Source organism: Petromyzon marinus, chromosome 6, assembly GCF_048934315.1.
Source record: "Petromyzon marinus isolate PM22_M1 ecotype Great Lakes invasive population chromosome 6, UKy_Petmar_22M1.pri1.0, whole genome shotgun sequence".
Lineage (NCBI taxonomy): Eukaryota > Metazoa > Chordata > Hyperoartia > Petromyzontiformes > Petromyzontidae > Petromyzon > Petromyzon marinus.
In genome coordinates, this window is record NC_133672.1 from 12,205,570 (window position 1) to 12,232,680 (window position 27,111).

Genomic DNA, 27,111 nt, shown 5'->3' on the forward strand with positions numbered 1-27,111 from the left:
TGGTCACCCCGTGGTGCCCTTATAAAACTCAACGTTTAACCTACTCACGCCGGGTGGTGCCTGCCCTCACACTCGGGCATATTGTGCGGAATACACCACGTGATGCCGCCGTTGACCCTGGCCATTGACCGAGCAACCCAACGTTCCTACCAGCTTCCTCCGCAGGAATGTTGAAATCATTCACCATGTTTGAATATAGTGTGCAACAAGCTATGGCCCTTGGTGTTCTAGCAACTCAGGTTGTCCCGTTTCACCACCAAACCTACAGTATTCAATAATTGATCGTTTTCTTAGCGCTCTAGTGCAGTGGTTCTTAACCGGGGGTGCACGCACCCCCTGCAGGGGGTCGAGATGCCCTCTATGAGGGATGCGAGACATGGCCACATTTTTTTGGAAGGTAAATCATCGAAACACAAATGAAGCATGGTCACGTAAGTATACCTACTTTGTTTAATTAAACTTGTGTATTTATTAAGATTACAAACCTGTCAACCCATACGGTTTTCCCGTATTCTTGTGCAGGGAAATTGAGTTTTCAGGTCCATACGGCGTACAGCCGTTTTCAATGCGGGCAAAACATTGTTTTTGTCTATTAGTTTGTGTTTCCCCCTTGTGATGGGACTTTGTAGGATGAACTTTGAGATTTATAAGGGCACGGGGTGACCAATAATGTCTGAATTGGTCTGTAATAACATGGGGCTCTGATAAGGGGTTCACAGGTATGATATTACACATGTTTAACAATTAAAGGGATTGCAGGCTGCAGTGAAGATTAAAAACCACTGCTCTATGTGACTGTAGCGGCCTCTAGTGGTTGTTGCGGTGGAATGGGAGGGGGCATGCGAGCATTCATTTAATCGCTCCCCCACTCAACACAAGCGAATCGATTATATCGATTATATTGTAGGCTACCAATCGATTCGTAAGGAGAGGGGGGGTCACGTGACCGCGTGAAAGCGGAAGTGCCGCTCGCGTTGGAAGCTTCCATTTGCCGCCTTCCGTCCGCGTCGTGCGGTGCTGCGCGGAGCCGCCGGGACGATGTGGGACGGGGCGTTGTTCTTCGCCGCGCTCGTCATCTGCTGCTTCCTCATCTTTCTCACCGTCTACTTCGTATCCTCATTGTCCGTCCCCCCCCCACCCACAACGCGAACGAGGCCTGGTCGCACTCGAGCCCCCGCTTGTTTCCTGGTGGCGCCCTCCCGACTTGGGCGTTCGCCGACTGCCCGGCGAGATCGCCGAGCGGAGCTAGGGGGTTGTTTCTCCGCGAGCCGAGTGGCCGGTGGCATGAGTTGAAATGTTGCGCTTGGTCGGGCATTTGACGTTGTGTATGTTACCCAAAGTTTGCGTATTTTCTTGCCAGTATCAAGTTCACAAGTACGTGTGGTTAATGCGGACAAGATTCCTTGCAAAACGTTTCTGTTCGGCGTTTTAACATCTTAACACCTATTTGTATTTACAAAAATGGTAAAACCGATACGTATAGGTTTATAGTGTGTTTTAAGCAATCGGCCCAGTGGACTGGCAGGTAGATTGATGGCTATTAAACAGTGGTGGTTGCAACGCTTTAGACACCGACTGTATCGTGAAAGGGCCAACACTTGAACCTTATGGCGGGACCCCGGGGGTCCCATAAGCTTCCGACTTTCGCACAAACTGCGTTGCGACGTCAGTTTATGTCTGTTGAAGGCGAACGATACGGCAATCTATTGCTCTCGACGAGCTCTACACGATGAGCAAATGAAAATTTTAAAGTTTTGTTTCTTCTGCGCATTCGTCCTCGCAGCGCTTGGACGGCATGACAACAGAATGATCCGCGCCAGGTGGGTCGCGGCGTTGATGTGCGCGGTGAAACTGAGTCGCCAAAAATAAATTACGATTTTGACTTCCGTTTATTCGGGACCCCGGGGTCTCCCCCATAAGGCTGACTTGCTGAACATGTGGGCAGATGGCAATGCAGAACCTATCGATCTTTGAGCGTTAGTGGTGGATTTTTTTCCGGGTACTTGAGATGCAACTCTCGCCAATCGCCCGTAAAACTTTTAACTGGCCAAACATCCGAATGCAGAATTCTGAGTCTTTGGGCTGAATGAAACTTTTTGCGTGAAGGTCATTGTTATCTTTGTTACCGTTTAGTGTTACAATGTAGTCAGCATTTAATCGGTGCTATTTGTAGGGGAATATATGGTTGTATAATTCCATTATTTAAATCTGAATCAAAGGTCCCGTTGAATGGGTTTAAAAGCTAATGAGTGATGTATTAAACCGGATACTGGGCAAATAATTAAGAAATTTAGTAGTTCGTCTTCAGTTTATTTACCTTAACACGTTGCGAAATACAAATTAAGTCTGACATCGTGTACGTATTTTAGAACCAATTCGCGACTGATGAACTGTGGCTATGGAAACGGGTCAAATGTTACCGCTGCCTCCGTAAGCTGCGGGATTTAACTGTGATGGGAATGTGCACTGGTGGGCGTACTTAACAGCAATGCAGATCATTACCCTGTCCGACCTAGAATGCGACTACCTGAATGCTACAGCCTGCTGCTCCAGGCTCAACAAGGTACATTTTATATCAGTAACCCTAAAGTTATCTGAAAACAAAGACACTACAAAATAAGTTGCCAAGTTTATATTTTCCTCAGTTTGCCAGAATGGGAGTATAGGTGGCCATAAGTTGCTTATGCTGTACTGACCTGCACACCATGTTTCAGTTAGTATAGAGTTTATATGTGCCACAAGTCCTTGCAAGAACATACCTTAACCGTTTACATTTTTTTCGGTCACATCACCATGTATGATCTCTGTGCAGAAGAAATGTATTTGGTAGCTATATATTTTGACTTAAAGTTATGTTAAACCGTTGTGCTTATCCATACTGCTTATTCCTAAAATCACTGCACATATAAAACATTTTTTTCGGTCACATCACCATGTATGATCTCTGTGCAGAAGAAATGTATTTGGTAGCTATATATTTTGACTTAAAGTTATGTTAAACCGTTGTGCTTATCCATACTGCTTATTCCTAAAATCACTGCACATATAAAACTGATGCTACAAGTCTTATACTCTTGGGTCTTTCGGTCAAGTCACGTAAATAAAAAAATAATAGATCACAACGATTGCATCACAAGCAAAGACGATTGCTTGTGTTGCGATCGAAACGTGATCTGTTTTTTTTATTTACGTGACTTTACCGAAAGACCCAAGAGTGTGAATTCCTGCAGTCAGGAAAGCTTTAAATCAAGATGTTACAAGTCTAAACGATAGTTTTGTGTAATGTTGTCATTTGGAAGTTGATATCTATCATTTTTGAAATGGTTGTTATGTTGCAGTGGGTGCTACCGGACTTGCTGGCTCATGCAATCATCACCGTGCTCATGCTGGTTACGATGCACTGGCTCATCTTCCTCTATAACCTTCCCTTGGCAATGTGGAACATTTACAGGTTAGCACAATGGTTCACCATCGTTGCTTCAGTCTAGTTAGTGTCTTTGTCTCAAAGATATTGTTTGAGGCACATTGATTCGGTATTACCAAACTTGTCAACTTCATAGTGTGGACTGGTCTAACACTTTTTTTTGGTAATTACATAGTACATTACGGAAATGACTAGCGCCCCCACATAAAAAAAATGTGCAAACTGATTTTTAAGTGGAATGCAATTAAACGCGCAGTTCATCCCATTGTTGACATAAAAGGTACTTTAATGTACATACGTAGAGTTGTTTTGTAATACTTGACCATCTTTAGACGAAATGGATACTGCATAGTGAAGCAAATATGCAGGTTCAGAAAAATACCTGTGTATATCCCTGCTTCTCTTCTGATGGCACAGGTATCTCAACATTCCAAGTGGAAACATGGGTCTGTATGACCCAACAGAAATCCACAACCGTGGACAACTCAAATCCAGCATGAAGGAGGCTATGGTGAAGCTGGGTTATCAGCTGGTCAGCTTTTTCATCTATTTATACAGGTATAGTTCATATTCTGCAAGCACCGTGAACATTTATACATTAACGTATGGATATAGTAGATTTTGTATGCTTTTTTATTAGTGTCAGCATGTGTGCATGTGCCACATCCTTCTTTTAATATTGAAATGGGTTATGGTTTGTATTCACCTATGTATTGTTTTTCATGCAAGTAGACGAGTGGCTTTTCAAATAACTGTTGTGGACAAACCTTTCAACAGCAGTTGTTTATTTGGCTAATATACACAGTAAAGACTGACAGGCCCACTGTAAATTGACCTAGACATATCAGTTTGGATCTGTTTCTGGCTACTTGTATTATTTCATAAAATGTAAATGCTATTGGCCCTGTTCCAGATATTGCTTTCTAATGTGACTTGTCTTTAATTTGCAGCATGATCCTTACATTGGTCAGCGAATGAAATGGAAAAATGACAAGACCAAGATGAAGAAAAATTAAGTTTGTGGTGAATGACACTATCCACTTTTTTCCCCAAAGCGCACTCCGTGTTTCCACAATTTCTGGTCCACAAGCAATGTTCAATTGGTCTGCCAAGGCAGGTGGCCCGAGACCCAACAGCAAGGTCAGGATTGAGTGTACTAATACAAAGAGTGGTTCAAAAACCTCAGGATGTTTATCTGAACGTCAGATACCCAATAATAAGTCTGCCATCTGCAGTTGGAGAGGTGTGAACATTCCAAGGGAATCAGATGCAGCAGGGGCTTGAGTTACAAGACATCACAACAAGCTGCACCTCTTCTGGGTTGTGAATGGTGAAGCTGTTGCTCCCCCTCAGTTTGTGGTTTACAAATGCTGTACAGAAAATAGGCGGTATTGTTGCAGTAATCATAAAATGAATGAATGTTTTGAGGCTGCCTAGTGCCATCTTCTGTATTTTAAACATTTTAAAATTTCCATAATACTTTTGGTTTGACACTGCAGTTGATTTAATGTTGTGATTTTGTACAATTGGTCAAGTGGTTATACAATTAAAACTGGAAATGTTCTAGTGGCGATTTATTAAACTTTTTAAACATTGCATACACTTTTAAACAAGTAGTCTAAACCACCGTTCCACAAATGATTTTTTTTTTAATCATACCAAACATGAACCCCCATTAACCCCCCATTTTTAGCATTGTAGCATAATGTACAAGCCTCCATAAAAGTTTAAAACACTGCAATAAAAATTCTGAGGAAAAACGCAAAAGTATACAAAAGCTCAAAGTGCCAAAGCCATGTTGTGGTTTAAATGACTGGTGTCCTTTTTAGAACTCAGCACAGAAGAAAACAGGGGCTAAGACAGTGAAAATGAGTTATTACCAGTCTTACAAACAACTACTACACACTGTTAACCAACTTCATTCCATTATCCACCAGCTGAAATAAACTCGGGCATTTTTTTTTCCTCTGGAATACTTTCCAGGTAGTGGCTATGTACAGACTGGGCTTTTTGGGGACCAGAATATGTTCATGTTGTGTTATGTAAGATGGCAGCATTTTGAGCCAAAAACTCCCATTATATTTATACGGTTTGCGTCAAGTTGTGACCTTGCACTTTGGCGAGTCTCAAAAGGAATTTTGTATCAGAAGACGCACCATGCTAAAAAATGAGGGCAAAATATGACTGCTGCTCAGCCAGTCATATACACATGTGAAGCCGTTAAGTTAACGCAACAAGAAGAAATGTGTAACTCGTAACAACAAGACATCACTTGCTTCAACTGAGTGCTCCTTGGTGGCTGTTGTGATATTGGTGGTGGACAGCAAGACCGAGTGCTTTGGCCTCAGTGTCAGGGACCCGGCTGGGTGCTGCAGATGTTGCCACATGGCTTCTTTGCCCACATCATGTCAGCTTTCCATGCTGCACAGCCCATCTGGAAACAATGCACAGCCTTTATTATAAATCACTCTTGTCATGCCAGCTCCAACGGTCTTAAAATTAAAGCCCGAATTACTTTTTCTTTTCTAAACTGTCAGTTTAAACTGCCACCAGGATTCACCCACGTATGGGATTAGAATTGCATGTTTTTATAAGGTATTAAACTTGTTGGAACCAACGTTGCCACATACGCACCCATGTCTGACTTTAGCACTAAGCTATAAATGTGCACAACACCAATTGCATTAGTCAAACATGGTTTGTGCAGGGAGAACAGATATGAAACAATACAACAATCATCCAGTGATACATTTGGCAAGTTGAACCAACAAGGCTTCATCATATACCACTTTTTCACCACCACATCAGTCAAAGCAGTGCAGGGCCCCATCACAGTATGTGGGTGATCTTTCCACTGGATTTTTTTTTCATGCCATGCCGGAACCATGCCAGAACCATGCCAAAATACGTTGGCTTCAACACATGAATTTGGCTCGAGGCCAAGCAGACCCAGAGCGAATTATTGCAGGACATTGTCACCACATCGTGTACATGTGTCTCCACTTGTTAATTGCAAGTAATGTCAACGGCTTTGCTTCTGCAGTTGAAAATCAACATGGCGACTCCAGAGCAGAGCCAAGGTGGCTGGGCATTGCCTTGGGCCCGGCTCCGTTATAAAATGGGGAAAAAAAGATGTAACAGTGAACAAACCGTATCACATCACCATCATGCACCAATTTTTCAGGTTTTGTAAAACGGAGAACAGATACCAAAACGGCCAACAAAATAACTACCGTACATGTAACCTTGGTGAACAGAGCCTCACCAAGGACCATCATTGCGGTTCCACCCTTTTTTCTCCTGCCCCGGCGCCTTCCCGCAAACAACTCGACGTCGCAACGACGAACCTTCGATGTCGTCGGCGTCGAGCGCTGGCCCCCAGATGCGCACCGTGCCGTCGTCGGAGGCGCTGGCCAGCATGCCAGGCACTGCCGGGTTCCAGCTCACACAGTTCACTGTGCGGGTGTGCCCCGTCAGCACCGCAATCGGCATCTCCCGCTTGCGATGCCACACGTACACCTTGTGGTCTGTTGACGCGCACCAATGCAGGCAGGTATATATGTATATATATAAAACAAAAAAATTGTGAAGCGTTTTGTCCAGATATGTCGAAGAAATGTTTACGCATACACATCGGAAACATTAAACGCAATAAACCATTGACAACCAAATCATTGTATCTTAGAATGGGAATCTGCATAGGCTACTGGACGCTAAACTAAGCAATTTCAACAAGCTTTTTGTTCGTTAATGTTTGTGAAGTGCGTTGAAGAACAAAGCTTCACATGGATAACGATTTATCATAGAAGCTAATATCAAACCTTGTAATCTGTAGCCAGCTGATTTATAAGCAATGACATAGATACCCATGCAGTCACAATGTCATGCAAAATTACACACATGCATCCGAATAAAGCCCATCCTTTGTTGGACGCAGGTGACTTTCGGTCCAGTGTTTTAAAATGTTTTTTGAACGGTTTGCGACATGCGATGGATCGAAGGTCATCTTGCATAATGTTCTAGACCAAGGGAGAGGCGACTCGAAATGCTCTGCCGGCCATTACAGTTCTGTTTGGCAGAATAACCAGCAAGGATTTGTTGGCCGATTGCAAAGGGATTGGGAACTATGAACAGTTCAAACAGACTAGATAGGCAACTGTCCTGTCAGAGCCTGGTGATTGATGGATCCAACCTTGTATTTGATGTTTCTGGATTGGCAAACAATGAGAATGCAGTAGAACGTCACGACGTGATGACTGGCAGATGACATGGGGGGTTGAAGCTGTTTCGAATGTGCAGTAGCCTGCCGATGTCACCTGGTGTGCTCAAGGCTAACGAAAGGTTATAGGAGAATTGTTTAACTTAATTCAGAAGGCAATATATAGTATCGTAATTGTATAGTGAATATACAGCAGTGTGGTATACAGTAGGGTTGGTAGAATAATAGTGTAATATTACAAGTCTAATATTTTATAGTCTAAAGTATAGCGCAGTGGATAGTAACGCATTGTATAATTCACGGGTGGGGTTTGTCTATGGCAGTGTATATTACGGTGTATAGTCGTGTAATTTAGAAAAAAAGTTTAGTTGGAGGCATATCAATATAATATATAATGCATAATATTCTTGGTTCTTTCGGTAAAGTCACGTAGAAGGGAAACAAAATAATATGAATCCCTGCAGTCACGAAAGCTTTAAATCAAAATATAATGCATCGTGGCTGTTTCTCCCTCTCCCCCCTCCTCCGTTCCGAACATAGATGGACTCGTCCATCTGAACAAAGCTCGTCGCTTTCCGTGGTGCTAACGTTGAAAAGAAAATAGAAACCGCCACTTTTTCCGACATAGTTACATGCTAATCCCTCACACTAACATTATGCTAATCTCCCAGTTACATGATAATTTCTGACTTTAACACCCTGCTAATCCAACACATTAACACAGCTATTTCAATGCTAAATTCTTGTTGATATGTAAACTCATTCGTCAAGGCGCTCTGCTCCTCCCACCCAGCTTAAAAGACGCTGCCAAGCTTGGCAGTGTTCACTGAAGCGCTGTCTTCCAGACAGTTCTGTTTCTTCACCTGAGGAATGCTACTTGTGTTGTGGCCGAAACGTCGTGGGTATTTTATGTTTTATTTGTATTATTTTATTTCCATTCTACGTGACTTTACCGAAAGAACCAAGAAGATGAAAAAAACAATTTGGTGTAATTTTGGCACGTTAAAAAAAACTGCAGATCCATCCCAAAACACTTTTAAACCGAATGTAAATGTCCTAGTTACAGACCTATTCTCTCCACGTGCTGGATGAAGACGGGAGGGGGTAGGTGCGGATGACTATTACTCGTTAAATCTGCTTGCATGACGCATGATTTATTGCAGCTAGATACTGTGCGGAGCAGCGTGTGGTGTGCACAGACCAGCTTCATTTTGAGACACCACTGGAGAGTGATTGATTGCATATCAACTTGTAACCCTTTCACCTACTGGCTAATATTCTCCTCATAATTCTTGGAAGCACTAAAATAGTCTTGGATCATGATCATAGGAATTGGAAAGGTAGACCGGCACAACTTAAATGATAGCAACGTCTGAGTAATGAGCCTGAAAGAAACAATTTCATAATATGGTATGAATTGTACCAATACAGTTCAAACATTTGTGATGCTGCACAGGTGTGCATCAATAACTGACGTGCAACATCATTTAATGGGGGAGCTAACAATTCTCATGGAAGGCTGATGGCCAATCCCATCGCACCCACTACAGGAGGTAGAAATGAAATGCATGAGAAACAAGTGGAATGGTTTCATTGTAATGTTTGCAGCACTGTAGATGGTTGACTGAGATGACAAAAGCAAGCCATGTTATTGAAAAGTTGTAGGAATAATTCATAGTTATGACTGATGGTGTATCTATTGTGAAAACATATGCAGTCTTGCCTCACCTGTGCTATTTCTGTAACCATATTTCTTTTCTTTAAACTAAAGGTATAACAGCTCAATTACAATTTTGTCTAGCATTAAAATAGCACACAAATAACATCAATACATAATGGGAGAAATTTACAAGAGACGCGAGTGTGGTTTATGTAATTTATTCCATTACCTTGGGATTCGTAAAGCTGCTTACTGGACTAGTCACCAATCAGGCCCGACACAAAGATGCACGAAAACATAAAAAAATGACCTTGCAATGTATTAATTCACTATAAAAACACGTATTTCCTCATTGTGTACAGTAATCCAGATCACTGCATGGTGCCAACAATTTGTCCAGTTGGTGCTCACAAAAACCAATTATGAACTAACTAATATGTAAAACTGTTTCTAATCCGCAAAATGAAATGCTCTTCTTTTTGCGGGTTAGTAACAGCTCGACATATTGTACTGACCTTACTGGTGTCTCCTGTGTGCATGCCACGCTGATGTGCGGCGGCCCTCACCCTCACTGCCGCTGGCCAGGAAGTCTTCGTTGTGGCCGCCCAGGCACGAGTGGATGGTATAGAAGCCCTGCGTCACTCCCTGGTACTTCCTGACCAACACGCGGTCCTGCAGGTCCCAAAGGTGCACTCCCTGCACACGCACGCGGTGGGTGCACGACCAACCCCCTCTGCCTTCATATGCCTGCAGGCTCGCACTTCGTATCTAAATATACTGGTCACAACGCAATGCAGTTTACGACTGAGCGAACAAAGAAAATTCTGAATCAACTGTTACATAACGCTGCCAAGTACCGCTTCACAAGCTCACACTTTGCAGTTCTTACCTGAGTTGCTACATTTAGCAGTGCAAGTCTCCCATTCTTTGACACCGTGAAAGACATTATTGGGTGGTCTTCTTGTACACTGAAAAACATGAGCAACACACCTGTATGACTGACACTTGTTAACAGTTTAAACTTTTCCAGTTGTCTAGTCTTGTGCATATTGATGTGAATATACAATTCAATAATATCTTGACCGTTTTTACAATGTGAACATCAGCACAAAAGCAATCGTACAAAATTCATGAACAAGCACTAGATAGATGCATTAGATGTCCAACTCCAGTATGTATAAGTTCACAGATCAGTAACAGACAGCGGAAGATAAGTGGCCGTGCTGCGCCCACATATTTCGGTCGGTGAGCTCCTCAAAGTTGTACGCGCGTATCCGCTGGTGCGTGTCCGACGCCAGGATGGTCTTGCCGTCGCCCAGACACCAGAGGCACTGTACACGGACGCCCTCCCACGAGTCCAGCACATTTCCATCCAGGTCCTGCCGTGTGCCACAACAAAGCAGCCGACTCTTTAGTCTCCTCCGTTCAAGGGAAAGGAACGGAAACGTCACCGACACGCGGGGATATGCATTATACATGTTCTAATAAAAATTTCAGGAACTGCGTTTGGCAGTGGTGTAGAAACATGCTCAGAATGCTTTATCACCTTCATCATTAACATACATTGTATTCTACAAAAACAAAAGTAAATATATAATTATATGATGAGCTCATGTTTTAAGCCGTGGCCTTACAGTTGGATAAAGCATTTAATATTTTGGTGCTTTAAAAAGACTGAGGTTTTGAAAAGTACTTGGTATACCACGATGTTTTCTTTTCGCATCTGTGCACTTTACGCAGGAATCCTAATTTGATTTCAACTCTGGTTTTCCCAATCCTAGCTGAGAGTAAGTTTTATTCAGCCCTCAACTGGTTACAGAGACGACAAATAACCCACTGGTTTTCCCACTCAACAGCGTGCAGGAGTGCAAATTTGTATACACCCCTGGACAAGTGGTGGAAATTCCACAGGTCTATGGCAGATGCAAGTCTCATTGATCCCCGGGAAGAGGGACTGAGTCGACCCCCAACTTGGTTTTGAGCTGGCAGCATTATGACGGCGAGTTGCACGTTCTAACCGCAAGGCCTCCCCCGTTCGTGTAATGATTTTATATTTTTTAAAAAGGCACGTCAAGCAAGGGTATTTGTAGTTAATTGTGCTTCCTCTTGGACCAGTTGTGGGACAACCGTGGCAATTTTAAAAAGCAAGTTTTGGGAGCATGCCTGACATGCCAGGATAATACGTTCTTACATCTGGCATGAGAATTATTGGTCATGCTAACAGACAATTAGTGCCGACAGTCAAACACTACTTTCTACTGATAAAAGCAGCCACTGCATAAACAATTAAAAAAAGGAACTGCACGAAGCTTTGCTTGTGAAAACTCCACTTTGCATCCCTTTGAAATCCTCTCCCTCTAATCCTCAATCTCCACTGGAGAAAATTAACCTTCAAATCACACATCGCTGGTCACTGCTTTAGCTGTCACCCTATGACAAACAGCTGAGATCTCAAAGCACTTAATTTCACCTTAATAGATTATTTTATTTGCAAAAGCTGAAAATTATGAGTCCCAGTGATCATCTATTAGTGTGGCGTCACGGTTGATTTGAACAAGTTTAACTCGTGGTTGGAAATCACAGCACGACTCTGAAAACCTAATGCCCCTTAATTTGTAAACTGGATTGCACTACATCATTTATAAACTAACGGAGTAAATATGATTGAATTATTTTATGAATAACGATATATGCATTAATCAGTAGCTCTAATTTATGTCCACATAGCACAAACAATTACAGCAATGAAGCCCCACACTGAAAAAGAATTGCATGCTTTAGCAGCTATTACTATTACTCTCTTGAACAGTGGCTCATTAAGACAGTCTAATGTCAACGATCAATCAATCAAAGTATGAATGCTTATGTTTAAAAGGGAGATTAAGTCCTGGTTATCAATACAAAGGGAGGGAACAGTCTCTGGGGGGTAGGCCTCGGCAAGGTAAGGTAATTTACCTTTTTTACCAGGTAAAAGGGTCAAGGTGTCGACATGCCAAGGGGTAAGGTAAAGGGTAGGGTAAAGGTAGCTCGGAAGAATTACCCAGTAGGGTAAAGGTAGCACGAAGTATTACCCGGTAAATACGGTACCTTGTTTACCGCTAAAAGCACCGTGGCGCAGTCCGTGGCCTCCATTTAATATTAAAAAAAACTTTTAAAAAAACACGCTGTTATGAAATCTACGAGTAATGGCAGAACTCCACGACTCCAGGAAGTGGCCCGAAGCTTGCCATAACGTAAGGGACTGTGGGCAATTACAGCCAACGTCAGTCGACAGTGGACAATTAGACCCAAGCCGAAACATAACATAAAAATAATGTTTAAAAATATTTGTATTTTATTTTTAATGATAGAATATAGTATTGTCATCAGTATGGCATAAGTATACCAAGTTTGCAGTCGAAACCACATTGGGAAGTGGGTTAAAACTGAGTTACAAGATTTGAGGATACGACAACGACAACAGAGAGTGAGTTAAAAGAAGGCGTGCAAAAATTGGAATAATCGAGAGTATTCAATATGAATAAAGCACTCTACCTAGCATTTACCTGGTATAAACCTTTTTCATGTGTAGTACCCCAGTAATTACCCTGTAATCGGGTAATTTGTATGGGGTAAGGGTAAAAGCTAGGGTAAAGGTAGGCTCGTTGCTTTTAACCTTTTACCTTACCTGCTGAAGGGTAAAAGGTAGAGTGATTGTATTGTTCTTCTTTGGTTCTTTCGGTAAAGTCACGTAGAATGAGAATAAAATAATAAATTGATAAAATAAAATAACACAATAATATCAATTTATTATTTTATTCTCATTCTATGTGACTTTACCAAAAGAACCAAAGAAGATGAATCATTGCAGTCACGAAAGCTTTAAATCGAAATTTGATTGTATTGTGGTAAGGTAAAAGGTATGGTAAAGGTAGGCTCGTTGTTTTTACCTTTTACTTTACCTTGCCGAGGCCTACTGGGGGGTGCATATGTACGTGTGTTGAACTTTTGCACAGTACGTAGCCAACAGTGCTAATTGGAGGTGCATACACTCACACACTGGTAGAACTGTCCCCGCTGCCCTCCTGTCACAAAGCGCTTGCAGTCGGGGTTCCAGGCAGCGCATGTCAAGCTGTCTTCATGGGACTGAGACATCTTCACTCTTAGCTCACCGGTCTTCCAGACACACATGCACAAGCACAGGCAATGCAATGGGGAGTACCCCAGACTCAATGTTACACAGACCATCCGCATAAGTGGAATTTCAAGCATTTCACATTTTTAGATTAGTAACTAAGTATGAATAGAAATGTGATAAGAAACTAGAATGTATATTGAACAGTGTCAAAACGGAACCATGCACATATGTACGTAGAACTTCTTTCGCACCGTCCGTAGCCAACCGTGCTAAATCGGAGGCGCGGGGGTGGGGGGTGGGGGGGGGTAACACACTAAACACAAAGGTTCTGATAGCGCTGCCCCCGATGCTTCTGCATGGCCAGCTTTCCCAGCGGACAGCCCTACCTGTGCATTCCAAAGCCAGAGCTCGAAGCAGTCGTCAGGGCCACACACGATGATGTGCACGTCGTCGGGGCTCCACGCCAGGTAGGACGCGCCGTAGGCATGTCCCTCCAGCGTACGCACCTGCTTTAGCTGGAAGCTCTCCTGCCGGGCCCACACACGTGACCAAGGGGCCCACACACGTGACCAAAGGGGCATGTGAGACGAGCACTGGCATAACTACACACACACACACAAACAAAACAAATCATTTACAGCCCTTTAGTCAAAGTACTTCAATCAAGGCCTCCCCATGCCTTTAGGAGGTCAGGGGAATTAGTTTACCTCCGCGACAGGCCAGGACTGGTTCCGCTATCTCACCACTGATGTTAGCCATGGTCGGGAATCAAACTAGGGTTGCGGGTTCATGGTGCAGTGCATTAACCACCACACCACCCCACACACACCGCCTTAAAAAAAATTATTTCGAACACAGACCATAATGTAGGAATGCCTACGGTCACATCTGGGGCCCACAAATGTGACCAGCCGATGTACGGTTGTGTCTGCGTGTTTTTTTTTTATTTATCTACTCATATTTTTCTCACCTGGTCCACCTGCCATATAATAACAGTGGAGTCCTTGGAGCCGGTGGCCAGCTTGGTGCCATCATTGGAAAACTTACAGTACCACACCTCATTGCAGTGCTCCGTGAGCACCTGGCGTGTGTTGCATGGAAACTGCTTCCTGCAAAGCATACATGTCGGGGTAAGCGAGCACATTGTGTGCAGAGTGTATGTTATCTGATGTCATAGCAAGCGCAGCTTTCGTTTGCAATTTATTTTTGGGCAAGTATTTTAGTTAAGGTCAGACTTGTGAGCATTGTTGAGCCGGCTGTGGTAACACATGCCTGTAATCCAGCATTTTGGCGATAAGCAATTTGATGCGTCACAAATATTTTTTAATCTCCCAAAGCCGCTGGAATGCAAGGTGATAAAAGAGGAGCCAATATGGAAAATTGGTTCTCGTTCAACATTTTCCCATTGTATGCTGCGTTTTCTCTGAGTACTCAAGTTTCTTCCCACTCATTAAAAAGAAAAAATTGGGCCAAACTTTTCAGGAGGTTCCTGTTTTGAGGAGTCTTAACACTCAGTGCCCTAGATAAATGGAATAACTTTTATGCTTTCAAGTTAACGTATTCATATTTAGTACATGCACACACCTAACTGAACGTAAAACAGAGTACATCTTACGATGTGTTGCATTTTATAAAGAGGATACATTGTAGAGTTTATAATTAGTGGTAGCGATAAGTGGAATGTTTTCTTTGAGCAGCGCCATGCAGGCTCTATCAGGACGTGCATCCGTACTTGCTGCACATGTGATCGATGAGCAGCGACACAGAGTCGAGGCTGGGATCTAGCCGCGTGTTGTGATATAGGCAGCGGTCCTGCTGCAGCTCCACAGCCTGGTGCAGCAGCGTGTGCAGGCGGCGTGGTGGCAGCATCACCGAAGGAGGCAAGTATGCTGTACCACACACACGCACACGCGCGCAAACCAACGCACCAGCACCGCTGACGCCACCACTGTTTATCACGAGCATTTGGTACACGGCTATTGCCATTTTACTTGGGTGCGCAAGCCACTCACCCATGCGTACGTTAATGTCAGCCCATATTAAACGAAAAAGAGTCACAAAAACGTAAGAAATGTCAATAGATATCACATTGAACATTGCGTGCAAAGTAATTTTGTTTAAATGGTGGAAACTTTCTAATAAATGTAATGTGAAAGTAATGTGTCAATACTATGCAAGCTTTGATCTTAAAAAAAATCAACTAAAGACTACCCCGGTACAGACCACCAATCACCAAACAGGTGGGGGGAGGCAAAAATCCCCACGAGAAAAAGCCCAAGATCGGCACGGCAGCGCTTAGTGAAGAGGGGTGGATTGTGCTCACTGCCCCACCCAGATGGGCAGCCTCAAGCGGAGAAGTGAAAGTTTATAAGGGGGGGGGGACTGTCAGGGGGAAGATAAATAACATAAAAGGGTAGAAGAGGGATAGGAAAGCGGGGGGGGGGGGATGAGGGGGGGATAAAAAGGGAAAGGCATGTAGTAAAACGCCACACGTAAAATAATTTACGTGCTAGATGTGAGCTTGTGAACTCTCTGAACAATAATCTGTACCCGCCAGTTCCCGGAAGAGGGGCACAACCTCCCCAAGGACACCCATCCCCTCCACTCGACCTCCTCCCCTGCGGAACTCATATTAGGCTCCGTAAAAATGGGGACCATCTGGCTTCGAACTCCCGTTCTCTGTCTTTAAGCTTGTGGCTTAAGAGTTCAATGCCTGCGTGGGCAAGGAGGGTGTTATGCCACTGCTTCCACGATGGGGGTTCATGATTTTTTCCAATTGGTCAAAATGACCTTCCTGGCCGTGATATTGAAGGTTTGCAATAAAACATATTCATGTTTCGACAGAGCGACAGGTTTCAGGTCCCACAGAGTGGTTTCGAGTGAATGGGAGGGATTGGTGCTGCAGATCTTATTAAAAAAAAAGTCCACATCCCGGTAAAATGTAACTATGTCTGGGCAAAGCCAGAAGGCGTGGAAGTACGATTCAACCGTGCCCGGAGGACATCTGGGACAATCTGGGGAAGCTGTCCTTGAATGTTGCTCTTCTCTCGTTGGTCGTATAGATACCGTGCATGAATTGAAACTGGATAAGCCTCAGTGTTAATGATCTCGGGCCAAATTGAGGAGCCTGCCAGATTTGGGTCCATTCGTCTTGAGGGACATCATAGGGTAGGAGACTACTCCGAAGTTTGCTAGTAATAGATCTGGTGCGAGGACCCTCGCTGTCCCTCACACGATAAGCCTCTGCTGGTCAATATTTAGCATTTGGTATTTCTAACCAACTGCTGTACAGTACTCAGCCATGTATCCCAAGCAGCCCTAGATAGCTTAGTCAATCATGGGCTCAAGACATTTGTATGATGACGAGGATACGATGCACATGCAGGGAGACATGTCTGCATGGTTGATGAGAGCTAATCTTAAGTGCATTTTACCAAAATCACATCGTTTTAAGGACACTTTTGTGTCATTAATAAGCATTAGTGGTGGTCTGCAGACAAATTAACATGTCCATTTGTATTCCCTCAAGGTCACTGCTGCGATGGTCCTGAGACAACGCTTGAGCTGGAGTCAAACACACATGCTTGCAATCACAATGCATCCTATGCTTTGACTTGACAACATTGAGCATTCATCTCTTCCTCAAATTGAAAGACAGCATCAGAGAGAAATTCAGATCTTAAAATTATCTTTCACGGGCCGTTCCACATTGCGTACGACAGCCGAACACCAAAAGGAATAATTTTCAAGGAAATGAAAATAGCGACACAAATAGGACAAATGCATTAAGGTATGGGGGGCATAGATGTGCAGATTTCATGTAAATACCAGACCAATGGGATCCATAGGTTGCACTATACACAATACTTGCTATATTTGGTGACAATGCGTTGGCAGTGGTACACAAGCAAAAATAATAAAAACCCAACACGTTTGCCAATGCTGTTAGCTGCGGCTTTTGATCATCGAAGGGTTTTCTCTGTTACTCAGAGGCTACTAATAACTATTCATATGCCAGTTTAAAAATTGTTCATCAGGAAACATTCATTTTCATCAGGCAAAATGGTGTAAAGTGTAGTCTCCAAACTAGTATGCACTCCATCTCTATTTATGTGCTATAAATGGCCAGTGCCAAAACACCGCCGATTATATATTTTAAAGGTAATCCTAATGATGAACGTATTGAGTTTAGTATTCATATAAAGTTGTCTGGTGGTGTAGAATTACAATGTTTTAGAATGATTATATAACAAAATATGTCTTCATCCACAAATCCACCAATGCGTGAAGGCCTCCCACCCCCTCAACACTGTGGTGTCATACATATATATCATTGTGCACCAGAATTAGCAGTTTGGCACAGCTTGCTTCTGTTCCAACAAACATATCTGATGGCGTTATTAGTTTTCTTCTGTATGGGCCAGTTCCCAATGTTGCTGAAATGACCTAAAAGCATCGCCTTGGTAATTCGTCTCATTACTGATAATGCACATTTTCAGAAAAAAATCTGCTTAAAATGAAATTTCGTCATCACTCATTCGCCCCAGTATCTATGTTTTAAGTATACAGCATGTGTATTGCTTACATAAAACTAAGGATATAAAAGTAAAATAAATCACATAGTTCTAAAAACCAAGCTGTTAAGATGAACAAACATTTGAGAAATTTCCAAAATTATGGCATTGTTTGGTGACTCATTGAATAAAACAAAGGTATTTGTCAAGCGATTTAAAAATGCATTTCCCATGATAACCAGCATGGTACTGTTAGATGAGAGTTGTGGCAATGGTGTCACGTTCCTGAGTAATTGTACATAAGCTGTGCCAGGTGTGCCGTCAGCTGTGCTCATTCAACATTACTTTGCATTACAATGTGTGCTTATGAGCACATTACAATTCTTGCATGCTCTCGCCCAGTATGAGATATGGAGGACATGGAGGTTAACTCTATAAGAGGGAACTTTTCATATACCTGGTGATATTTTTACAAGCAGTACAATGCGACAGTTTCGTCATTTGGAATGCCGACATTACATTAACTGTGCAAATGTTTCAAGTCATTGTAGCTATTCCTCAAGCGCTCCATAAATTTTCAAAAATACATGTGTTTATGTATCCGTAAATGTTGCATGACTGTGCTCGGCCTACATTAAGCATGCGGTTGCTATGTTCTAGTGGCACTTAATCCGGAGGCGTTGCTCAGCAGGATGAGGTTGTGTGCCCCCCCCCCCCTGATCCCCCACCCCCTAACCTTGCTGGCCAAGTTTGTACTGGGGTTGATGGATCGCTCTGGGATGTGAGCACGATGTTTACTGACCTGTCGGCAACACTGAAGCAATCACTCGATGTGCATCAGGGTTAAGTAGGCTCCGTCAGTGGATGTAGTGTAACTGTTCATATACTGTAGAGCACCAATACCCAAGCCTGGTTGTGTAAAAAACAATTACGGATGTAAATCTTTTTTGTATATTAACCTGGACCAATTTGTGTCGTAAGCAAGGCGGGGCCTTGTTTTATATTTTTTTACATAGTTTTTTTAAGTGCACGATAAGTCAGCAAAAATATGTTAACATATGAGATATTAGGTCACACATTTTCAATCCTCTTGAACTGTTAAGTTCAGTTGATTAGATCACCACCAATAAGGATGTTTTTTTTTTTTAATTGAGGTATTATCATAGGCTATTCATACTGAAAATATAGCTGTGCCACCACCAGGGCATCACATATGGTGCCTACCATCTCAGCAGTTCATAATTCCTCATCAGCTGTGCAGCTCAGAATAAATACATCTGAGAAAAGCTTGGTTCTGCATAATGAAAGTAATGAATACAATTTAGATCCATTACAGTTTGGAGTAGCACATAGATAGTTTTGTAGCATAACCATCAATTAGTCCGAAGATAAACACAGCTCTGTTTGATGAAGTCTATGCTTCCAGAGATGTCCCCTGGCCATGCTCATTATGATGGGGACCCCGACTCTGTGCACATCGCATATCGCCTCATGGGGACTTGTGCACAGCACCTTTCTGGGGCATTAAAGCATAAGTAGGCCATGTTTTAGCAGAGAAAAAAAATCACTATATTCTACCAACACCGCATCGACAGGAAATAAATAACAGTAAACACATACAACTTATACCTTTGGAGATTCGTAAAAAAAATGCAACCAGACATTGTGACTGCCATAATAAATTTAAGCTACACGTGCAGCAATTGTTTGTACACATATAGTTATTAACAGCCCTCTTACTCTCAGACTTGGTAATGATATGATACAGATCTAATAATCAAGTTAGACTCATTACAACCAATTACCCATGTCAATTACTGTATCAATCTTCATAATTGCAAAATTAGTCTCTCTTCGTGGACACTTGCTGTTTGACACTAACCCGAAAGAAAATATTATAGTATTCCATGTGTTTTTGTGCTTCTCTGCCAATGTGAGTTCAACATTAAAACAAATTACTAAATGATAAACGTAAAACCTGTAATTATCTTATGGTCGGACACGTGGCTGATGAAAGGCTGTTCAACTCATAGGAAGATGGTCAACCAATGGTCCATTAATTGGATGTAAGCCCCTTGTATTTAAAGTGTTGCTAGCTATTGCGGCACACGTCTTACGCCTTTCATTTTGACTGCTTTACATTTCGTATTTCTTTTGGTGGCGAATCAGAGTTAAATATGTTAATGAAACTAATCGAAGGGCGACACTAAATAAGAAACAGATGCAGTGTATTGTGAAACATAGCCATGCCAATTCACATACCAAAACATGAATGCAGATTCAGTTAATTGCCAAGTCAAGTTCAAATGCTCCCAGATTTATATTGCATCACTTATTTGTATCTACCTCCATTCTACATTACTATACAGCAAGGGGCATACAATTAACCACGTGTGACACACATGCACATGACACACCGCTGTACATGCACTGTGCAACATTGTCGGCACCGCTAGTGTTCAACGGCGTGCACAAATGCACAATACCGTGGATGCTTTCCATGTTTAGGATGAAACAATGTTGCAATGGGATAGAAAAAAACATCTGCAAAAAATAGAATTTTTTAATAACTTATTTCCGTGTAATAAATTAATAAGCAGTGCTCACATTAAAACCACAACATTTTCTTTGAGGGCTTTTTTTTACAGCTTTATAAAAGCGGGGAATAATAATAATACATTTGTGCATCCAGTGACCGGTCATGTCGTAACACGGACATCGCCTATTAAGTTACCATACACATTTTGGGCTCCAGTTGCCTACATATACTTGAGACTTCATTAAGTGGGAACGCACAAGCTGGCAGTTCCACATTCCAGTGAGGTCTCGTGTTGTAAGCAGTGTGCCTCATAGCTCCCAGCATGTGCACTAGCATTCCACAGATGTACGCAGACACACTGGTAGTCACACACACTCACACTCTGGTCTATAGATTCACTGATTCCACAGTGGAGAAGGTGATTTATAACGGTGCCAAATGCACTGCTTTGCTTCATCGGACATCTTCCTAAAACTGCCCCATGCAGTTGCCAGGTGCCCTGTGTCAGTACCAATAACGAAGTTGAAATCAATGCCTGGCAGTATGGGACTCTCCCTCCTCAATGGTGAGCATGTGTTTGACATGCTGTCATGCTATATTTGGACAAAACATGACCCCCCCCCCCCCAAGTTAAATGTTAATCTGCGACGCTAATTCTGTTCAGTATAAGAATACATGAATTCATTGTGCAGCATGTCTAAAACGCCATATGCTGTTTTCGTTAGACTTCAAACGTTGACTTAAGGAACAAAATTGCAATGGCATTTGTTTCACTTCATTGGCATAGGTGAAAGATAACTGTGTAAAATGAAGAATGGAAAAACTGAACGTGAGCAACTCCTGCGGGTAAGGTTATTGACACTAAATGCCCCTGGAGACCGTAACTAATACGTGCAAGTCCTCTGCACCATGAAGGAGCAGTCACCCCAAACAGCACAATCTAAAGGGCACCGCTTTCTTTTTCAATTGACAAATGTAATGTTTCATATACCAACATCGGCGTGTAAATTCAAACTGTGTATTCGAATTATAATTAACGTTTTACATGTTTACAATTCTCCTGGTACTAAGTCACACATACAAAGAACCTGCTTTGAGATACAAACCTCAGGATGTCCTCTGCGTGGAAGGGCACGCAGCGAGCCACGCATAAGAGCTGGATCATGCAGAGAGATTTTTTTGTGCATGTCTGTGTGATGTTTGGTTTTGCAGTCAGATCACCATATAAAAGATGCAGGCCCGATCTCCTGTGTTATTTCTTCAAAAATGTTAACGTTTAATTTCCCATATAATTGGCTGATGAGCCTAGTCAGCACACACAGTCGATTAATGCAGCTTTAAAGCTCAGCTTCCTGGAGATAATTTGGTTGCTGTGGTGATCTTAAGATTTCTCTGACATTTAATCTCCTCGTTAAATAGACAAGGTTTGAATGTAAGTACGAATGTTTAGCAGCATAACACTCAACAATTCCGATAGGAATACTGGAGTCTTGAAAATATATACTATTTAAAATCCTCAACCAGGTAATGTCTACTACAGCCTCTGGCTGGCCTTGTGCTGCAGAAATGTATAATGTACAAGATGCGGGGGGGGGGGGGAGTCCCATAGTGTCACGCGTGTGCACGTGTGTGCAGCGCTTACTGTGAAGCTTGTCCAGTAATTTGGCACGGGAGAGAGGCCCCTTGCCCTCCCAGCCAGCCTTCTCTCGAAGGTCCTCTGGATTACTACACATCAGGTACCTGGCACAGGGCAATACCACGGGCACAGAGAGCACAGACTCAAAAAAACAGACTTCACCACAGGCTCAACACAGAGTTTTACAGAGGAAGGCTTTTGCATTTCTCCTGCGTTCCTCCAGCTACAGCGTGAAACTCTCTTCACCCAGTAATCTGTGATGTGGCCTCCTCACCCCTGTTCAACTCCAGGCTCAAGAACTTGCTTTTTTCCCCCTATGCCTCATAATTGCCTCTTTGCATAAAATAAACATGCCCGCTGATCCTCCACAGCATCTTAAGTTGCGGTCATATTTGGACGCAATATAAATTCACTTTGCATTGCAAAACACGGACAATGCTGCGGCAGGATGATGGGTATTTCTATGAGCCCAAATAAATGTACTCATTTTAAGTGGCTTAAGAAACCTTCATTACTAGCGCCGTTGCAACTTGTTTTAAAAAGGATGACAACTTGTACAGAAACAAAACACTGACATCAAACATGATAGTGCCATTGGAGTGCAAGAATATACTGTATGTACTACACCTGCGCCTGAAAAATAATAGAGAATCTATGGATTACCCATGTATAATGTTGATTTTTTTTCAAATACAGTACATCAGTTAAAAATATATCAACCGTATGTGAACACATTGCATGGATTGTAGGTATTATATATACGATTTCCTCTTGTGACACACAAAGAGAGTGACAGTATCACACTTTGCATGAATGCCCATGTAAAATTGCTGAAGAACCCTCGGGTTATATGCTTAACATCGCAGCATGCACTGTAAAATACTGAATGAATGCACAATTGAATGAGTCAATGCTGTACTAAAAAAATTACAATAACAACAACGCAAAAACACTTTATAACCCCAGCTGACTGTTCCGTAATGTGCTGTACAGTGAACGTACCCGTCCGAACAGGAAGGAAATGAATACCAAGCTAACACAACATGCCGTGCATCAGACTCGCGCGCCTGTTCTACAAACGGCACACTGCAGCACATGTGAATACAGTGGAGCAAAAACAGCATAATGATATATAAGTGTTGCTCTACAATGCATTCAAACACGATCAAAACATCAACACTTACAGGCAGAACCATTGGTTGAGATAACTGGGTGTTTGGGCTGGTATCGCACCTATTACAGATTAACGGTAAACCTTTCATTACGGTTGGGTACCATGAGAAGGACAGTGTCCTACTAAATGCAATATTGTAAGTGCTGTGTTTATATTAGGTCATCATCATCACCGACCATGACGAATCCATGGTTGGATGAAGGCCTCCCCATGTCACCATCCCAACAGTCTAGTGTATGTCACAATCCATCTCACTTCTGCATCGGAGCCGATCTCATCGCTCCATCTCTAGTGGCAGTCATCCTCTTGGGTTACTCCTTTGGCTGCCACTCCGTTGTTAGTCTCAGTCCATCAGCTGTCAGTCGACTTAACTTACCGGTCAATACGGTAACACTTTTAACTTGTAACCCACACAGTATCTGCTCACTCTCGAAGAGAGAATGACTTGACGGCGTGAGGAACCACAGACAAGCAAGAAGACAGCCATGTGGCGAGCCAGCGCCAACAATCGCCCAAACTCTGCGGTCCTCTATATATGAAGGTGTTATCGGCCAATGAATGAGACTTTATACATATGGGAGGAAACCAGAGCACCTCGAGAAAAACACACATGCCCACATGTGCGAGGGAAACACGATCCCACATAGGCGGACAAGGGGGAATCCACATTCTTGCTGTACGACATTCTCCTGGGAAAACGAAGGTATATAGCACCTCGATACTCACGGCAAGGGAGTTGAACAACATGTGTGATCCACTAACCCTCGCCTCCACAGTGGTGGATGACAGGCATAAGCTACCACCCCAAAATATGATGTCCAACTTGCATTTATTGCCTCATCCATGAGGTTCCAGAGGTCACACTTGAACAAGTAAACACTGCCGCTCCTCGTCAGCAAAAAGGGAAAAGTTCCTGGAAATTATGAAATAACTGTGGATATCGAAGACGCTGCACGAATTGTTATAACATAATCAGCAGACTTATTGTACTAAATATTTAAACAGAAAATTAAATACCTTGTGAAATGATACCACGATCATTATTCGATTCACAGAGGGGAGATAAAACTGATTTGAAGGATTTTAAATGACACCCATGAACAAAATCAAAACCAGTGGCAGAATTGTTTACAAGGGAGATTGCACTGTGTGGAAGAAAGCATCGTGTCATCAAACCGTTCCAGCTTCCACTGCCATACACACTCCACCATGCGATCCTTTGCTCACAGTAGACTTTAACAATAGACATGGGGTGGTCACATGACCTAGGAGTAGCGGCATCCACTACTTGTTGCAGAGGCTCATTGTTCTAATCCAGCGGCCACCCGAATTATTACTGCGGGTGTAATGACGATAGTAATACCGCGCGCCGTTTGCTTCACTCTGGACGGTAAAGATCCACTAATGTTACTCTTTGTTTTTTTTCGGTAAAGTCACGTAGAAATAAAACATATATTATATAACAGCATACTATATAGTATGCTATTATATATTTTTTTCTACGTGACTTTACCGAAAAAACCAAAGAGTAATTCCTGCAGTCATGAAAGCACCTAATCAAGTTCACCCACTAATGTTATTAAGAGAAGGCTATTTTTGTGCTATCGTCAAGATCCAAATCTTAGCAAATTTGAAAATGACACCGCAAATTACTGTTGAAATTATATGGTAAGACTTTGCATAGCACGTGTTCACACAACACATTTTCACTATATATCATGGTTCTTCTATGAGCGAACACATTTCACACGATGTGGAAAGCACCCGATATCACTGCGGGGTTCTGAGCGGTCGACGCCAAACTACTTTCTTGTGCTGCTGGGCGGCTAAGCGGTATGATACAGTACGCGGAATGATACAGTACGTGGAATGATACAGTACACGGAATGATACAGTACGCGGAATGATACAGTACACGGAATGATACAGTACGCGGAATGATACAGTACGCGGAATGATACAGTAACGCGGCATAATTCAGTGTCCTGCCACGGGATGACTACAGGCTTATTTTAGTCCAAATGTGCTTCGCTACAGTAATTCCGTGCCCAAAGCGTTTTCTCTTAAACGCGACACCTTTTAGGAACGCAACTACCACGTAAAACGAGGAATTACTGTACCACAGCAATCATTGCAATCCGACTGGCAGACTAATGCCCCTGATCACTCATGCAAATTACACAATTCTGGTCTCTTTTGAGTTCTCACCTGGTTAGTAAAAAAAAATAGACTAAACACGACATGCAATGTGCACACAATGTATACACAGATAAATAGCAATGAGTACAGTTGAATATTTTATTCTCCATTTGAGAGGATTACTGAAATTATTATTACGGAACTGTATATCGTTCTGGAAATTAATCTTCAAATGTAATTTTGTGCGGAGCACAGGACATCTCATGATAACTGATGATACTTACCCCACATAACTTAATTGGTATACTAAAGACAAGTTATTTTAGCTGTTCATGGTTTGGGTGTTACACAACTGTTTGACATAAGATGGCAACTTATTTGGCGATTTGATAAAGAACTATATTATGCAATGTTGCGGTAAAATGTAAAACAGCATCTCCACAATTCATAGGCCAGTATATAAAAATAATTTCCAATACAAGCACTGTGTGGTATATCATAAAAAAAACGATTACATTGTTTACCATTTTACTACTATTGATGTTGTCAAGTGAAGTAGAGTGATTAACACGCTGCGCAGCATTATGAACCCATTTCAATTCCCAGACACGACTGGCATCAGTGGCAAGTGATACCATAACAGTCTCCCCCACCAACCCGCATTGGCAAGCATGGTGAACTATGGTAAAACAAAAAAAACCGTGACTGACTTGATATGGGGAGGGCCTTCATTCATTGGTGTATTTTAAGTGTCTGGAATTTATTTTACATTAATATTCTCTGCAGTGTTTCTTTTACAAATAGTGCAACGACTGGGAGGAGCACATTTGCAAACAGATGGCTCAAGTGCCAATCATGTGGAATGTTTTGCACAAAAAACACCCGACTACTGTACTTTGTCGAGCCTCAAATTAATTTAATTTTTAGCGCTTGTGTATGTCCATCCAATGAACACCTACTCTGGTCATTAGATTCTGTTCAACAGTTTATTTTTCTCAAAAGGTTCAACCGCTCGGTCCATCGCAGGTACGATTTAACACTTGACACTTGAACCTCAAACATCAGCAAATCCCGTGTCAGTCCGTCAATAAGAACAGTAATCACCCATTTCATTATAGCCGGTGGCATGTGTCCAAACTGTTTCCAGCCCTGGGACACTGTGGCTAATTTGGACCTTGTTGAAGCATTCTGCTCGGGCCAATATAGATCACTGAATCTGACCATGACAGCAGCGCTCAACTCACAAGTCCTCCCTGGCTAGGTACCTAATCTCCCATGCAGAGCCCTGTACAGCTATTTAAACCAAGGCAGACTATAAGCCACGAGTTACAGAAAGCTCTGCAATGACATAATTATTTTAAACAGCTTAAACACGATTTACTGTACTCCAACAAAAATAATGTAACAGGCACCATATCCGTAAAAACTTACCCTCATTTTATCTTTGTGCAGAAACACCATTGCAGCAATGCTAATTTTAAAAGTCCCCACCCCAGCTATATGAAAGCAGAGAAATAGCCATCAGATAAGGTCTATATGTGCTATGACTAAGGGCTATTTCCCAAAGCGTCATTGCTATACATATTCGATAATATTTTTCTTCTAAAGACATTCTTATTGATGAATCTGTTGAGTTTGTTTTGTCAAGTCACGGAGATAGAAAATAATTAGAAAATAATGATTTTCTAT

The 27,111-nt window shown here is 42.3% G+C and overlaps 2 protein-coding genes across 4 annotated transcripts in view; one reads left to right on the forward strand and one right to left on the reverse strand.

Annotated features, from left to right (window-relative positions):
* The first annotated feature begins 914 nt into the window (after window positions 1-914).
* On the forward strand, window positions 915-4,990 carry CNIH4 (cornichon family member 4). Of its 2 annotated transcripts, XM_032947908.2 has the most exons (5): window positions 919-1,110; window positions 2,495-2,563; window positions 3,339-3,451; window positions 3,842-3,982; window positions 4,375-4,990. In XM_032947908.2, exons 1-5 carry the CDS (start codon window positions 1,039-1,041, stop codon window positions 4,400-4,402), a joined length of 423 nt encoding a protein of 140 aa, XP_032803799.1. In that variant the 5' UTR covers window positions 919-1,038; the 3' UTR covers window positions 4,403-4,990. The 2 variants fall into 2 exon arrangements, with proteins under 2 accessions (XP_032803798.1, XP_032803799.1); XM_032947907.2 differs by having other exon boundaries at window positions 915-1,110; window positions 3,842-4,990.
* The window catches only part of WDR26 (WD repeat domain 26), a 58,137-nt gene continuing 34,715 nt past the window's right edge, over window positions 3,690-27,111 (reverse strand). Inside the window, exons 5-14 of one of the 2 annotated variants that reach the window (XM_032947905.2) lie at window positions 22,116-22,213; window positions 15,153-15,309; window positions 14,391-14,529; window positions 13,807-13,947; window positions 13,339-13,458; window positions 10,537-10,682; window positions 10,193-10,271; window positions 9,870-9,999; window positions 6,772-6,951; window positions 3,690-5,858 (exon numbers count right to left, since the gene is read on the reverse strand). In XM_032947905.2, coding sequence (XP_032803796.1) covers window positions 5,833-5,858; window positions 6,772-6,951; window positions 9,870-9,999; window positions 10,193-10,271; window positions 10,537-10,682; window positions 13,339-13,458; window positions 13,807-13,947; window positions 14,391-14,529; window positions 15,153-15,309; window positions 22,116-22,213 — 1,216 coding nt within the window. In that variant the 3' untranslated portion in view covers window positions 3,690-5,832. Of the gene's footprint in view, window positions 5,859-6,771; window positions 6,952-9,818; window positions 10,000-10,192; window positions 10,272-10,536; window positions 10,683-13,338; window positions 13,459-13,806; window positions 13,948-14,390; window positions 14,530-15,152; window positions 15,310-22,115; window positions 22,214-27,111 lie in introns of those variants that run through there. The other variant, XM_076065058.1, reaches the window with a different exon arrangement.